This window comes from Ambystoma mexicanum, chromosome 3q (genome assembly GCF_040938575.1).
Source record: "Ambystoma mexicanum isolate Mex_15411 chromosome 3q, UKY_AmexF1_1, whole genome shotgun sequence".
NCBI classification, from domain to species: domain Eukaryota; kingdom Metazoa; phylum Chordata; class Amphibia; order Caudata; family Ambystomatidae; genus Ambystoma; species Ambystoma mexicanum.
The window spans coordinates 683,290,116-683,307,865 of NC_090926.1; the positions used below are offsets into that span (position 1 = coordinate 683,290,116).

At 44.5% G+C, this 17,750-nt stretch overlaps 1 protein-coding gene across 2 annotated transcripts in view; it reads left to right on the forward strand.

Annotated features, from left to right (window-relative positions):
- The window catches only part of PIK3R6 (phosphoinositide-3-kinase regulatory subunit 6), a 409,768-nt gene that overhangs the window by 369,219 nt on the left and 22,799 nt on the right, over window positions 1-17,750 (forward strand). For both annotated transcript variants that reach the window (XM_069654586.1, XM_069654587.1), the window contains exon 17: window positions 9,019-9,089. In XM_069654586.1, coding sequence (XP_069510687.1) covers window positions 9,019-9,089 — 71 coding nt within the window. The remainder of the gene's footprint in view (window positions 1-9,018; window positions 9,090-17,750) is intronic.

Here is a 17,750-nt window from a genome sequence, read left to right on the forward strand (position 1 = left end):
CCCTTCTTCAAATGTCTTGTCTGCAGGCCTGGCGTCTCTCATATCCTCTCGCTGACTCTGGCTACCATCTACAGGCCCCCTGGTCCATTCTCCCTCTTCCTCTCAGAGTGGTCAGACCTCAGCTCTTCTCTCCTGGCCTCCACCTCCAAGCATCTCCTCCAAGGAGGCTTCAATATTCACCTTGACTCCCCTGGTGCGGCCTCTTGACTCTTCTGCAACCTCTGTGCCTCTCTTACCTGCTACATTTTTCCCGTCCGGTCAGACATACTCAGCCGGACACACCTTGGATGCTCTCATCTCAGCAGACATCCCCATCTCCAACCATCTTACTACACCTCTCTCCTGGTATGATCATGCTCTCCTTTTGTCTCCCATGGACCTCCTGGGTCCTCCGGTTAAGCCCCCACCTGTACAGCCAGTCTCCTTCTCCGTTATTCAACCTGTGAAATGTTAGTTGCTGCTTTTGCCACCACCTTCATTCCCCCGCACACTACTGCCTCTGACTCTCACTCTGACACAGCCCTTACTAACCTTCCACTCCCCAACTCCAACACTCTGGACATCACTGCCCCTGTGTTGAGGATCGGCATGAAGCCAGCCTGCAAGCGCAACACCTGGTATGACTCTGATCTGGCCTCTCTGAAATGCAAGTGCAGAGCTGCTGAGCGGAACTGACAGACTGGCCTGCTGCCTGCTCCAAAGGCAAGACTGGCTATCCATCGGCCCCAAGAAGAGGGTCTATATCCAAACCTGCAACCCTGATCATTTCAAAATCTGCAAGGAACTTGCCAATCCTACTGTAGTCTCCCTTTCTCTTCTGTCTTCCCTGGCCTTCCCTGGCCCTCTGCACTGCACTGGCCTCTCACTTCAATATTAAAACTCAGGACATCCTGTCCCCACTATCCTCTACACAAATACATTCTCCCTCACCCACTCTCAGACCACCCTTGGCCCCTCCCCATTCCTCCTTCTGTCCCTTTCTCTCCCATAACACCTGAGGAGGTCTCTAGACAAGTCCGCTCTATGAAAGTCTCATCCAAACAGGTGCTCCCCTGCTCCTCCAGAAATATCAAAGACAACATTGGAGCTCATTACAAGTGTGCCAGTCCGGTAACAACGGTGCCAGTAAGGCTGCCGGCACTATTGTTACCGGGCCGACACACTCCGTGTCTGCCTGCCCGAGTTGCTGTGCGCAGCAGGTCTGACCCTGCCGGGCACAGCGGCCACATTAGGCAGACTTTCACGGAAGCACCGGCACTGCTACTAACGGTGCCGGTGCTTCTGTGTTCCCCACTCCTAAAGAGTCCTATGGGAACGGGGAACAACATTTTACTGGCGCTTTACTTCCCGGACTGCTGGGGTTGTAATGCCCTGGTGTTTCTGGCAAGCCAGGCCGGTAAAATGTACAAGTCTGGCGCCAACCTGCTGGTTTTCCCAGCACGATTGCCATCGGACTTGTAATGAGGCCCATTGCCTCCCTTGCTCCAGCCAGGGCTAATTTCTACAATCACTCCTTTGACACTGGATCCTTCCCGCTACTTCTCAATCACTCCCTTGTGCACCCTCTCCTCAAAAAGCCTTCTGCCAACCCTTCCTGTCCGGCTAACTACCACCCTATCTCCATTACCCCCTTCTTGGGCAAACTCTTGGAGAAGCTGGCCATCTCCCAGCTTATCCACCACACTGAATCTGTTGGTTGTCTACCCGACCACCAGCCTGGCTTCAAAGTAGCCAGAGGCATGGAAACTGCACTCCTAACACCTGTGAAGACTTGCTCTCTAATCTCGATTCCAACTCTCCTTTCATTCTCATCCTTCTTGACCTTTCATCTGCCTTTGATACGGTCAATCATGCCACCCGTGTAAATCGCCTCTGTGATACTCTTGGCATCACAGACCTGGCTCTGGACTGGGTGACCTCCTTCCTCTCTGACCGACCTTCGCAGTTTCAACTGGGCCCTTTTCTCTCATCCATCTCATTCCACCTGTTGTGTCCCTCAGGGCTCTATCCTCTCGCCTTGGCTTTTCAACATCTACCTGGCCCCTCTAGTCCATTTGATCTCTGCCTTCTCTCCCAACTTCCAGTGTTATGCGGACAACATACAGCTCTCCTTCAAGCTGCCCTTCACTTCCTCCTCCTCTTCCTCTCTTATTGCCGATTGTCTGTCTGCTATTCAGACATGGTGCACTACTAACAATCTCTGCCTTAATGCCAGTAAGACTGAGATCCTCCTCATAGCAAACACAGCTCCCTCCTTCCCTCCTACACTCTGGCCACCCTCCCCTCAGCCTCATGTGAAGTAAAAAACCTTGGCGTCATCTTCGAATCCTTTCTCTCCTTCTCTCCTCACATCACAGACCTTGCCAAGAAGGCCCACTTTCAGCTGCACCGCCTCAGAGGTGTTCTTCCTTTCCTCACCTTCCCCCAGAAATGTCTCCAGGGCCCTGGTCCTCTCTAGGCTGGATTACTGCAACAACAGCTTCTTCCTCAATCTTCCTGTACCCTTCACCCCCTTCAACCTATCCAGAATAGCAAAGCAAGACTTATCCTTGGCCTCAAGCCCAGGGACTGCACCTCTCCAGCCTTAAAATCTCTTCACTGGCTCCCGTTTGCTGTGATGATCACGTTCAAGACCCTCTGCATCATCTGCAAGGCCTTCTGGGGCCTGGAACCCGGTACATCCAACTGTCTCTCCCTAAATGCCTCCCTGCTAGAGCTCTTCAGTCTTCTAGCTCCAACTCTCTGCAGATCAGACGCTTTTCCAAGCAGAGTGTGGGCGGTAGATCTCGCTCTGCTGCAGGTGCCTCCCTCTTAATGGCCTCCCTGCCCCTTTTAGACTTGAGCCAGATCTCCTTAAGTTCGAGAAGCATCTCAAGACCTTCATTTTCTCGTCTCCCTTCCCTCTCCCCCTCCCCTACTAATGTTCCCCCTGCCTCTTTTGACTGGCTGCCTAGTTCCTTTAGATTTGTACAGGGCACCAGGCCCTCTCCGACCAGTCTACCCCTGCACTTGGTCTCCCCAGACCCCCCACCAAACTTGCACTCGCCCTTCTGGACTCCCTCCCCATGCACTTGCCTGACTGGGCCTGCACCCCTTTGAGCCCATCCAGCACCGTCCTTGCACTTAGCACATGGACCTTCTTTCCCTGCACTCTGTGCATTCCCTGGGCACCTGTCCACCTGGCCTTCCCTTGGCACTCGGATAACCCTTGAGCCCTATCTGCCCTGACCGGCACTTCTCCTCTCTCCTCTCCCCCACACTTCTTGTACTGCACTTGCATGATCCAAACGGCACAAGGCTTAGTAGAATCGTTTGTTCATCGCTGCCCCCCTTGTCTTGTCGCGCCTTGAAACACTTTGGTGCATAGGCCCATTCTAAATACCCAATAATTAAATAAATACAGGGGATTTATGTCTCTAATTTAAAATGTGAGCCTACATAGTGGATTTCCATTTGAACACGTGCTGTATGTCTAGTGAATCCGAAATCGGATTGATGCCAGGCTCTGCTACTAAGGCTACGTTTGGGAATCTTTGGGGCCATAATTAAACGGATTGGGTCTGGTAATGCTTAATGGCTCGGTAAATGGGGATGAGCCCACCTGGACTAATGGCTCAGCTTGCTCTACTCTTGATTATATCTTTGTGACAACTGCACTGTCCAAAATATGCCAACAGTTGTTAATATGTGAGAATCCTTTTAGTGACCACAGCTATTTATCAACGTTGTGTTTGTTTGAGACTTTGAACTGTATTCTGTCTGAGCTCTTTTCTCGAACTTTGAATATCAACCCAGTAGGTAACCGGTTAAGTTGGAACCCCAAGAGTGTTAAGAAAGTGAATATGATGGCTTCAACCTTTCTTAACACTCCTCCTTTAGAGTGGCAATTTGATACGTTCGGGGTTCAGAAATGTGAAGGATTTGTCCGATTTATTGGACAAGGGTATCTCGCAGTGCAATTCGTGAGAAAAGCCGCCTCGGCAGCATGCTCACATGTATAATGCTGAATTAGTCCAAAAGAAAAGAATTATGCGCGCTAAGATCAGGGCAATTAAAAGCAGAGCTCACTGTTCTATTGAGCAATAAGACTAAGGGCCTCATTACGACCCAGGCGGTAAGTTCCCTACTTTACCACCCCATTCCAAGGTGAGTGGGGCGGTAAATCCCCATTCCCCATTTACCCTTCTCCATTCCCATTTTTGCCCCATAGGGCATAATGGGAGTGGGGAAGGCGCTAATTACGGCACCGTAAATTACGGTGCCGTAATTAGCACCAAGGCGGGTTAGCGCCTTGCATTTTAACGCCTGCTAGAAGCAGGCGTTAAAATGATAATCCGGCGTTAAGGGTTAACGGCGCCTTAACGCCTGGGTTGTAATGAGGCCCCAAGTATTAACCTAGAGAAGGTGGCTTAAGAGTCACAGCGCTTTACAGCTGCAGCGTGATGCGGACGCAATGCTACTTGCCTTGAATAATAAAGACACATGAACCTTTTGGTCATTTATGAATGACATGCGTGGGGCACAATCTAACATCTAACGGTATCGATTACTGAGCAACAGTGGGTTACCCACTTTGAAGAGGCATTTGCAGTGTCCACTCTCTTGGGGTCGAAACGCTGTATATTGCTCGGATAGTTGGTCGTTACATTTTTACTATGATGCGGTCCTCCTGATCATTGGAAACATTCGTTCTTCCAGGTTCCCGGGGCCAAACAGGCTTTCAAGTGTTCTTTTTAAGGGAGATACATTTGTATGTGCCATGATTTTAACAACTTTTTTTAAAAGCATAGTTGAAACCGAATTATTGCCGTCTTCTGGGTTAATAGCACATATCGTTCTGATGTACAAAAAGGGTTCCCGTTTTGATTCCGCAAATTGCCACCCTATCGCAATCTTAAATGCAGACAGCAAAGTCTTTTCGTTTATACTCCTTCAACACTTGGAGTCCTGGCAAACATCTGTTGGCAGGATTGCTAAATGGCAAACGGGCTTCTGTAAGAACCATAACACAGTGCTTAGTGGATTGATACTAAAGGCAACTCTGCGCCATGTCTGGTACGGAAAGACAGGTGTTGTCCATTTGGCCAAAATAGACTGTCTGGCGCTTTTGATGCGGTAGACCGTAACCTACTGTGGTCAAAGTTGAAGGGTTGGGGTATTCCGGTTGGGCTTCTTCGTTTGCTAGTTGCCCTTCATAGAAATACAAATATTAAATTACAGTTAGATTTGGCGGGTTCTCTTTCAAGGAGTGCCGCTACAACGAAAGGTGGTAGGCAGGGATGTGTGTATATTGGCTGCCTGCCTATGTAATCTTGATCTCTCTGACATTGGAGACTCTTTGATGGAGGCTGGCCTGGCTTCCCCTTGTGTGGATACTTTGAAGGTCCTGTGGCTTGTTTATGCAGACAACCTTGCATTGTCTGACTTGACATCTAGAGGTCTTCAAAGTCTTATAGATGCTTTCTTTGCCTTTGCAACTGCCCATAATTTGCACATGAATTCTTCAAAAAACAAAAGTGCTCACTTGCGCTAATCTTTGGGTACAAATTATATGTTGATCATGTTCGGCTGGAGAGAGTGGAACACTTCACATATTTAGGTTTTCCGGTTCTTTGCCGGAATCTAAATTGGTTTTGAGGGAGTGGTTACTCTCTCGTGGAGTCACCGTGGCTAATCAGTTACTGCGTGTGGATATAAAGTATGGTACTTTTTCCACTCTCCTGGCCATTAAGTTTCATGAGGGGAAAGTTAATCCCCAAACTGTTGTATGGCATCGAGATTCTTCCTGGTTGATCTTTGGACATCTTGACACAAGTGGAAGGAACTATATGAAGATGTGTCCTCCGCGTTCCCAATAGTGTTCCTATTTCTATTATTCTATATGATCATGGGTTCCCCTCTCTGAAATGTAGAGCACAGTGCAGATTTTTGTCTCTCTACTATAAAATTATCACTTCAGAATTGGAGCCCTGTTTATATACTGACCTAAAAAAGATCGTGGGGAATGCCAGGGACAAATTCTTTGTTACTCTATTAGCAGTTTGTTGCTCAATTCTTACAGACTTGAACTTAAGTGTTGTGGAATTAGAGAATCCTGAACGAGTTAAGGAACCTTTGTATATGCAGGTTTGGGCAAGACTGTCCACATTATGCACTCGTATCCATCTTTGAATCATCTCAGATTTGATTATAAAAAGGCCAAGATCACTGCTCCTTTTTTAACAATGTATTCTAATCCAAGTGAGAGGCGTCTTTGTATTTGTTTTAGATGGAATTTGATTCCGACAAGAGAAATATTGGCACATTTTAATTGTTGTTCTCAACTGTTAGCCTGTTGTGTTTCTGTGATAATCCTTGCTATGTTGGAACTTTGAAACATCTGATCGGACATTGTCTGGAGCTCAATTGAAAACGGGAGGTGTATGCCAAGAACTTTGTCTCTCTGTGTGACAATAAATTCATTAAAAGTGTTTTGTCTTTTAACTCTGATGAATTGCTTTTATATTTGTCGATTTGTGTCCTTTTCTTTTTGTTTTGTCAAAATAGTGGATTTTCCCTTGCCATTTCTGTACCTATATCGAAGCGAGAGGATTACATTTAACAGTCCGTTTGTAGTTTGGGACTGCTCTCATGTCCTGGAGCTAGTAGTTCACACCCAATCGTTACCAGGATACTTTTAAATACACATATCTCATTGTGGAAAGGGAGTAAAGTAAGATATTAGGACGTTGCCCCTTGCCTTCAACGGCGCGAGGGAAGATACTAGTTCTCCTATATAACTACCTCTTTATTAAAATGGTCTGTATTGGGGAAGTGGTGTAGTGAGCTGTGTGCTGCCACCAACTCGAGGCATTCTGTCGCCTCTCCTCAGTCATAACAGATACATGGATAAGTGATGGGGGAAGTTGATTCAACTTCCATTCCAGAATGCCCGTCCAGACAGTTGTGTGCAGTCGCACAGCATTTAAGCCCCCTTTAGTCAGTGGTTCAGAATCCGCTAATTTCAGAGGCTGTTGGCAATGGTCTTCACTGCATGCCCCCAGGAGGATTCCACAAGGCTGATTCACTGGATCATGCAATGATCAGGGAGTCACTAAGCACTCTAGATATGGACTCTATTGATAAAAGGAGACACATTGAAAATGATCACTCTGGGTACTGGGCTAGTGGCCTTCCTCTTGTGGAGTAGCTTAGCGTCCTTAGCCTGAACGTTACTGATTTTCTCAATCATATATCCACCAATTCCTATTACATGAAGCTCCAAAGATTTCTGGTCTAGCATTTCTATGAACGAATTTAGGACAACTCTTTCCAACTCTTCCTTAAACACTTAAAAGTCAAAGCTATGCTGCCTATCATGGTAATCCCTGAAGTATACCTTTGGGACATAAGGTGCCCTTGTGTCCTCATATTGTTGTCAACTGGATATTGCAAAGGAAATGTAATCCTCTCCTATTGCAATACTCAGGGTATTGTATGACCAGTTCCATTCGGTCAACTAGGAGGCTGGTATGGCCTTCTAAGGCTTGCTGTTCATAGGGCCTGATCCTGGCCAATGGCATGGGAGTACATTGCATTTTTCTCATATTCAGGCTACAAGAGGTCCTCCACAAACCTTTGTAACTCATGGAGGTCATGGCTAAGCTCTAAAGCCCTATTACTAATAGAACATATCTTCTATGTGTAACTCACGGTAGTCATGATCAGCCCCCAAAGTGCTATTACTTATAGAACCTGATGTCTGTAACTCATAGGGGTCATGAACAAGCCCCAGAGGGATATTAATACAACTAAGCCCATTTTTTGCAGGTTGAATTGCAGGGCCTCTATCCACAGGGAAAAGCTTACAAATTATGGGGTCAGAGATCCCGTTATGTTAACCCACACCTAGTACAGGGAAGGAATGCACACCCAACCAACATCAGACACCTGGCCCACATCAAGCCTCCCGCATGCCAGCATCCACTCCAGAGCAGTGATCCGATACTGCTGACACTCATGCATAAAATCCAGAAACTAGGATCAGTTAGCGGTGAGGGGGTGCCCTTCTGGTTTTCCATACCTCCTCCGCACCGGCCATGACTACACAGCTCACCCAACACAATATTAGGCTAAAGCAAGATTCTAAATGCCTGTTCACCAACAATAAATCCTGACAGCACCAATCAAGACCTTCTTAGGCACATAGATAGCACCTCAATGAGAGAGCCCAACAGTTGGGGTGTGGGGGACGGCCTTCTAGGCACCATCCTATCTCGCCAGCACTACACATGAACAAACCCACACCAATAATGACACACAGGAGTTGTGGAAGGGCCAAAGCCTGGCCACATTTTGCCAAAACTTAAAAACATTAGTGACTAAAAGCTGTGAAAACATCAACACCACTTCCCAGTGGACTCTCTGTCGTTGTGTCTCTCCCACAAAGACCACCAACAGCACAATGAACATCACAAATAATGCACTGCATAAAAACTGTGTAGCATACCATTGGCGTCGTCCTTCATTCATTATACTCGACAGTCTGTTTAGGTGCGTGGATCCATAAAGAGTTTGTCATAGGATGGACAAATCATGCATTTATTCTGCATTAATAGCTCTTCCCAATGAAAGACCCAGTAATGGTGTCCAAAGAGCTTCCATCCACCTGGGCTGAACTGGCCCATTGTGTTCTCGTAGGAATAGCCTAAAATAGAGGTCTGTTAACACTCTTCAGCATGGCATGCAAGGTAGGTCAAGGGTGTCCATATAATTGGTATTTATTATACATGGTTTTACAGTGTCCCAGAGTGTGACTGCTAAAGGATGGTCACTCAATCTTAAAGTAGATTCGTATTGAGAGTAGTTGTTAAACACAGAACTATGGTCACTGCGCAGGTAACATATTCATTTTGGGAAAAGAAACAGAGTTTGGGCATCAAATGGACATACAATATATCGTATTAATTTAATGTCAGAAAATTGATTCCTGCATTTACCTTTGCTTCATTTAATCACATGAAGTCCTTTGTTTTTTAGGTAATTCAATGACAAAGAAGAAAACAATGGGGGAAGCGCCAGCAGTAGATGTCACAATACAATATAAAAAGGTATAGTTTGAATACCACAGAGTGGTCACTGGGCAAATACAGCGGCACGTGCCACAAAGAAATGCTGATCTGGTAGCGGTTTGACCAATCAGATAATGTTATGATTTCACTGTGTTCAGAGTTTATCTAATTCACATTTGTCTACAAGCCAGGAAAGGAGCTAGGAACGTTTGATGAGGCATAGCTCCTAGGTCCCTCTATGTCCAACCATAGCTCAGATAATGCATGGGGAACACTGGTTTCACCAGTAAGGCTTCTTTAAGGGTAACGTTTGGGTTTCTTCCCAAAGATTTGGTTCATTCTCCCATAGAGTGCACCCAACTTTTTTGTGAACTTTGCACTTGGTTTGAACCCAATTAGTGATTTAATTTCACTGAAACCACTGTTGTATTGGGCGAAACTGTGGTCCAATCAAGAATTGGGGAGCTATCGTGAGGCACTTGTGGAACTGATGAACTGTGATTGAGCTGATAATGTTTGCCTATATTAGGTCAACATTGTATCTCCTGAAGCTGGAACACGTTTGGCTTGAGCAAAGGTCAATCCAGGGGAATGATAAGACTATCATCACAGATACCTACAGAGAATGGGCCTTTAGGAATAAGATTGCTGACTGTTTATCTCTAGCCAATGGTTATTTTTATTTGGCAAACAAAGTATCCTGGGAGCGCGAGAGATAGGAGATGGATATTAAATCGCTGTTTACTCGCACACTTCTCATGAAACTAAGATTGAATATTCTCCCCTTGTCACCTCTGACGAACCTTTGGCGTAGAACTGAAAACGTTTGTTGTCCCTTCTGTGAAGGTCTGTTTGAATTTGTCGAAAGATTCTTGTTTATTTACCTGGGGTACTCTAGAATTCACACAGGCAACCTAAAATACACCCAAAGAATCACGGTATTAGAACGCTAGTCAGTGCTGAGATTTTTTGTAGGAGCTCGTGCCAACCGCATGTGGTGTTTCGCAGTTTCAGATGACCTACTAAGGGCCTGGAGAAGAAAAACAGCTAAACTCAAGCACTTTGATCAACTGAGCTTTTGAGGCCTATTGTATTTCACCTATTATCTGATACATGAATTTTTGTCTTTTTTTAACATTTGTAACTTGATATGTGCTGGGCATTTTAATGTATGTATGTTTTTAATGCATTTCTGTTTTCATGGCCTTTTGCAGAAATAAAATATATTTGATTAATTGATTTGTTTATGAAAGAGGAGCAGAATTATTCATTTGTAAAGCATGACATACTCTGACAAATGGTATCCAAAACATTTTTTCGAATGACAAATATGTCAAAAACATTTTACCGAAAAAAAATATTCGAATGTATTATATTTTAATTTACATTCGAATATTTTTTTTTCGGTGACATGTTTTCGACATTATGGCATTCGAAATAGTCACTAGGAACCCTGACAAATATCAAAGACTGACATTGTTTAGGACATTCATTATTTCACTGATCAAGGGACTGAAGGCTTGCATCGATTTTCTACTTTGAAGCAATTTTCGGGCCAATTGAATTAACATTTGTACCTGCAGGAGGGGCACCAGCTAATGAGGTGGACAGAATGCTAGCTGCATCTGTCAATGAAAGCCTGCTGGTTCTCCTGGCCAACAGGGCCTCTCCTTTCTCGACTATATGGCTGGGCCTCAGGCCCTTCCTCCTAGATTCCCGCACCTTGATCCCCTTGCAGACACTTTACCTGTCCTCCTGCTCTCTGCAATCCTCATTCTCCATGCTGGATGCCGCAGCTCACTGCAATAAAAAGGGGGCAAGGGAACTCAGCACTTCCTCCCTTGACCATTTCTCGAGGCACCCATTTTTGTTAACAGTATTTTTCAAATTTGTTATGGGAAATCTGTCCGTATGTTACATGCAAAGCTGACTTCCCTTTAATAAAAACAGATTAGATTTTTACCTTTGATGCTTATAGCATTAATGGCCAGACATATCGAGATGGAAAATGGCCCTTAGCATTGGTGAAGGCTCTCGCTACACACAAGACTAGCACCTTGGGATAGCGAGCCATTACCAGGCTTATAAGCCCATATTCTGGCCTTTAACATTGTATGTTATGTTAAAGGTTTTTTATACTGCGTACAATCACCATCTGCATGGTCACTTGGTGCTCTGGTGAATCTGTAAGCAAGAGGGTCAGGTGGGGGATGGGTTAGTAGGACTGAGCAGGAGAAAAGAGCAAGAGAGCTGTGATGTGCTGTAGGCAGCTTCAGTTCTGTTTACACCTTTCGCTGAGCTAAGGTGTGTTTTTCGAATGGTGGCCGTCATGTGCTGGTGTGCAAGGGTATGTGTGGTTTGTTTTGGTGTTGCATGTAGTGAAGTGTGTGCGGTTTGTTGTGCTTTAGGGGTATGGTTGTGTTTAGTTCAGAGTTGGAGAGGTGTATGCAGAGGGGTGAGTTTCTTTAGTAGGGTAGGTTAGTGGCATCACTATCTAGATGTGACGCATGCTACCCTTCATGATTCTCTTTAGATCTGACGCATGCTAATCTTCACAATTATGTCTAGATGTGATGAATGCTGATGTTCACAGTTCTGTCTAGATCTGACGCATGCTAATCTTCACAATTCTGTCTAGTTGTGAAACATGGTAATCTCCACAATTCTATCGAGATGTGATGCATGCTAGTCTTCACAATTCTGTCTAAATGTGATGCACGTTAATCTTCACAATTCTGTCTAGTTGTGATGCAAGGCTAATCGTCACAATTCTGTCTAGATGTGATGCATGTTAATCTTCACAGTTCTGTCTAGATGTGGCGCAAGGCTAATCTTCACAATTCTGTATAGTTGTGACACATGGTAATCTCCACAATTCTATCGAGATGTGACGCATGCTTGTCTTTACAATTCTTTCTAAATGTGATGCACGTTAATCTTCATAATTCTGTCTAGTTGTGATGCAAGGCTAATCGTCACAATTCTGTCTAGATGTGATGCATGTTAATCTTCACAGTTCTGTCTAGATGTGACGCATGCTAATCTCCATAGTTCCATCTAGATGTGACGCATGCTAATCTTCACAATTCTGTCCAGATGTGAAACATGGTAATCTCCACAATTCTATCGAGATGTGACGCATGCTAGTCTTCACAATTCTGTCTAAATGTGATGCACGTTAATCTTCACAATTCTGTCTAGTTGTGACACAAGGCTAATCGTCACAATTCTGTCTAGATGTGATGCATGTTAATCTTCACAGTTCTGTCTAGATGTGGCGCAGGGCTAATCTTCACAATTCTGTCTAGATGTGACGCATGTTAAACTTCATATTTCTGTCTAGATGTGACCGGTTAATCTTCACAATTCTGTCTACATGTGACAAAAGGCTAATCTTCAAAATTCTCTCTAGATGCGAAACATGTTATTCATTGCAATTCTGTCTAGATGTGATGCATGTTAATCTTCATAATTATGTCTAGATGTGACACAAGGCTAATCCTCACAATGCTGTTTAGACCTGACAAGGCTAATCTTCACAATTCTGTCTAGATGTTATGCATGTTGATCTTCACAATTATGTCTAGATGTAACACAATGCTAATCTTCACCATCTGTCTAGATGTGACACAAGGCTAATCTTCACAATTCTATCCCATCCATAACTGGCCAAAATGCAAACTGTTGCTGACTAACACAATTGGCTTGATGCAAAGTATTTTCACCTTACACATTAAGGCTAGATTCAAGATGGCTACCTTAAACCAGTGACCTAAATGCAGACTCTGGCTGATAAGCATAAGTAAGCTGAGTCCTTGGGGGTGTAGGATATTAGGTAATGAGGCAGATGGGGTAGTTAATGCAGTGTAGTAATGGTAGTACACCCTACCTAAACCACACTCACCATATCATTCACTGCTGGTTGATGGCTGCAGGCTTCCCTGGTGAACATGGGAAAACAGGGACTGAAGCTGCTTCTTTGCGGGCTGCCTTTTGCCTCAAGGCCCTTAGCTGAGGGCTGCCCAGGCAGAGGCTCCCTTGGGAGGTGTGTCTGAAATGGTCTGCTGGGCCCAATCAGGAGGAAAGAGGGGGGGCGGGAGAGTGGTGGTATAAGAGAGAAAAACAAAACAAAACAAAACAAAAAACAAGGAAAGCTACTTGCAAAAACAGGGCACAGGAGGGCTGGGAAGGGGGAGGGGCAACAAAGAAAAGACAGCTTCAAGGGGGCAAAAGGGAAATGAAAGAAGGAAAAAACACAGAAGTAAATAAAAAAGGGGTTGCAGACCCAGACAATGCACCTGTGCGAGGCCAGAGCTAAGGTGGCCTGCACAGTTGCCGAGAGAAAAAGATCCTCGCTGGTGGAGACAATGGTCTTCTGGGCCCAATCAGGGGTTTGGTCAGGGAGGCGGGAAAGAAAGAAAAAAACATGGAAAGCTACTTGCAAAAACAGGTGCAGGAGGGCAGGGGAAGGGGAGAGAGGCACCAGAGAAAAGGCAGCATGAAAGGGGCAAAAGGAAAATGAAAGAAGGAAAAAACGCAGATGCACATGAAGAAATGGGGTCGAAGACCCAGACACTGCACCTGTGCGAGGCCGGAGCTCAAGTAGTGGAAAGGATGTCATCAGGACTGCCACTTTTTTAGTTTGCTTATGTTTGACACTGGCATGTTGTAGCGTGCTTATGTGTGACACTTCCGTGTCTACTGTTGAACAATTTGTGTGACACTTCATAGCGATCTGAGCCAAAGAGCTTGTGTGAAGCATTGATAATTGTCTATTTTATTGCTTTACATCAGTGCAATACACTATAAAAGAAACAGAGAGTGTTTCTTAAGAATCATTTAGCACCTGGGCATGGGTGGAATAACAGGCATTAGGTGCTGGAAGCCCTTAGAGACTCGCGAGACAGGTGCTGGTGAAAGGGCGATGGCCTGCTAGATGGCAAGTGGGAGCAGGCGCATAGGCAATGAGGATATTCAGATCTCCCAAAACTGTCAGAAGTGAGGATTTCCAAACAAATATGGGCTAATAGTGCCCGGAATTTCTCTGAAATCCTCATTCTGATTAAAGAGGACACTCCTGTCTGATACCCTGTTTCAAAATGAAAAATAAAAAAGTCGTATTTTGTTTCCCAATTTATCAAACAAATCATGGCTCTGTACAGCTACCCAAAAGCCTTCATCCGCATTGATGAATGGGTGCAAATTTAATAGAGGAACTGCTCGGATTCCTTGGATGTATTTTCATATTCACAAAATGAATCAATATTGCAGAGAGAGGACTGCTTACACATATATCGACACTAACAAAATTACTAGCCTCCAAACGAAAATTGAAGCCAAGAGGCTTCAACTTTCCAACAGTAACCCCTCCACCCGAGCATACCTACCACCACTAATACTACCACTGGTTTCACCTTCAAAAAGGTAACCATACCAGAAGTCCAAAAAATTATAACATCCTTCAAACCGTCAAATTGCAAAGGAGACAGCTGCCTCGCCCAGATCATCAAAGATGCTGCAAGAGACCTATCCCTCTTCATCTCCAAGCTAATCAACCTATCCTTCTCCACCAACTCAGTACCCAATAACCTGAAACAATTATGGGTTCTCCCTCTCCTCAAAAAACAAACTCTAGACCCAGCCATTCCCACTAATTACAGGCCAATCACTATGGTTCCATTCTTGTTAAAAAATCCTTGATAGAGTTGCCTACCTGCAAATTCAAGATTACTTAGAGACCAACCAACTGTTAGGATTGCGTCAATCTGGTTTTCGACCTTAACATGGGACAGAAACTGCCCTTGTTGACCTTAAAAGTCAGATTGATGACATAAAAGACAAAGGCAAGGCTGCCATCCTACTCCTCCTAGACCTCTCAGCAGCCTTCAACCTGGTCGACCATAAAATACTCTGCAACTACCTCTCTTCTGCCACCCACTTCTACCCCTCTGCTGTCATGTGGATACAGTCCTTCCTGGCCAACAGAACCATAAGGGTTTTTTCATCAGCGGCAGCAGTAGACCCTAGCCCAATCACTTGTGGAGTCCCACAAGGATCCTGTGTATCCCCCACCCTCTACAACATCTTTACAAAGCCTCTCTTTGACAAACTGGACCATCTCATCTAGGTGTCACCTACACCAACTACGCAGATGACACCCAGATACTCCTCACCATCTCTGGCAACTACAGTGTTGACGTCATTAGGATCAATGAAATCTTCTCCATCATTCAGGCATGGATGGCCACACATGGCCTCTGCTTGAATGATGAGAAGACTGAACTTCTCCTTGTCAGATCACCTAACAATTTACAGAAACTTAGCCCCGACTACATCAACATCATTATCGATGGTAACACTATCCCCATCGCTAAAAATGTGAAAACCTTCGGCTTTTATCTTGACGCCAATACCAACCTCACTCAAGTAAACACGACAGCCTCAGCCACCACCTAGACCGGGAAACTTATTAGAGCCTGCAGACCTTTCTTATCCACCAGCAGCTGCCTCACGCTGGCTAGGGGTCTCATACAATCCAAGTTAGACTGCTGCAACATCAACAAACTACAGGTTCTCCAAAATAATGTGCTACAAGCAGCATTAAACATCTCTAGGTGCGAGCACATCTCTGCCACTAGAATCTCATGCAAATGGCTCTCCATTCAACAAAAAATTGACTTAAAAACACTGTGCCTTACCTACAAAGCCTTAAACCACCTAGCCCCTCCCTACCTCATTAGCAAATTCACCATGAAGCCAGCCACCAGAATCACCAGATCCTCCAACACTCTATGCTGCACAGTTCCCAGATTCACCATTAAAAGAGCCGGCGGCTCGAGCTTCACGGTCCTCACCTCTCAAATCTGGAAAACTCTGCCTCTGAACATCAAGCTGACCAAATCCTTCCAACTATTTAGGAAACCTGCCATTGGATGGTTACTGAATAAAAACCAACCTTAGTTTGATTTAGCCCACCACAAATTATATATATTGTACATGCATAAAATGCCACAACTGTATGTCTAATTACCTGTGACTGTATACATTGTACATATTCTTACAAATGTATCATTGTAATTTCTATTTACTGTGCCTTGTAGCCTATCCTTAAGCGCCCTTTTACTCCCGGGTCTGGAGCGCTATATAAATAAAATAAACAAACAAACAAACATAAGTGGTCTTCTTTGTGCAATCCTGCACAGAGAAGACCCCATGGAGCTTCATTTTACAATGAATAGTACAACTTCCTGTACTGGTGCCCTGAAGGAAAGCTCATCTGTCCTTGCTCTTACCAATGCGTGTGAGGCAGGGACAAAAAACATGGTGAACAGTGCATAGTGGGCTCTAGGCAAAAAACTTGGGGTGCATGCAAAGGCAACAGGGGTTCCAAAGGCAAGAGACATCTTCTGTATGTAACATTTGAGTCTTGGCACTTTTGGCTCAGGATGTGTAGCACAATAGCTACTCTTCAGTTGGGATTGGGCACAAGAAAAACTAAAAGGGCTCATTTTCAGCTAGGCAGTATACGTCCCAGAGCCTAATTGACAGGCAGAAACAATCCGCTCACCGGTTTTTATACTCTGGCCTATTTTCATGGTATTCCCTGCACCGAGCTGGGGCCCAGAACATACAATCTGCTCCATATCTCACCACAATTCTTTGCATGAAATCCTCAATCATCCCAGTCCACATCTAATTTTGATGTGGGCCTTAAAGGCATGAATCTGTATAGTTTCTTCTACCTGAATTTTACACCTGTAAGGAGCATGCCATATTCTCAGTAATTCAATGTAATGTCAACTGCCATGAATGTACATGGCAGCCCTCATTACTGCTTGTATTCTACTAGGACTGGGCGATACATTGAGTTTTGGAGATATATCAATATATTTTCTATATCAATATAGGATGAGCCAATATCGTTAACATCAAGATATATACATATATATACATTATTACATATGCTACCATTTTTTATTTACATGTTTACATTTACAAAGCTGTGTGTATTCTCAAACAGGAAGAGGAACCCTGAATTTGCACTTTATTTGGATCAATGTCTTATAAATAAAGTTTGTGACATCTCACATGTAGTTGGTGGCGTATAACTGACCATTTAACCCATATAAGCAATATTGAGATATATATTGTATATCGAGATATATCCCACAAATATCGAGATATGACTTTTGATCCGAATCGCCCACCCCTATATTCTAGTGAGGGTGTCAAAAAGCATGGGCGACCCACGGTACCTGGATTATAATTCTTAACAGGCTGAAGAACGAGTGTATGGAAGGTTGCCCAGATGTTCAGATTAATTCTAGACCCTCCAGCCATCACCTCTTTTGATTTGTCTAACTTACAACCATACCACAAAACAATCAAAGATCCACATAGAGTTCTGCAGAAAGGTAAGTGTAAGTTTGTAAGATGAGGATGCACATAAAATCAAACCCTGTGTGACAAATAAGGATCTTATCACTCAACAGCTGTGGTGCCTGTGCACACTAAATTCAAAGCACTTTACGGTCCAGATCCGAGGGTTCTAGCATGATGTATGGAATTTCATTTAAAGCCTGAAATTTGGTCGGCCACTTTTGTTCTATGAAATATTTTTTGTTTTTATAGGCGGGGAGCCCCCACATGACCCTCTTTCTACCCCATGCCACACCCACACTCTACCCCCACATACACATA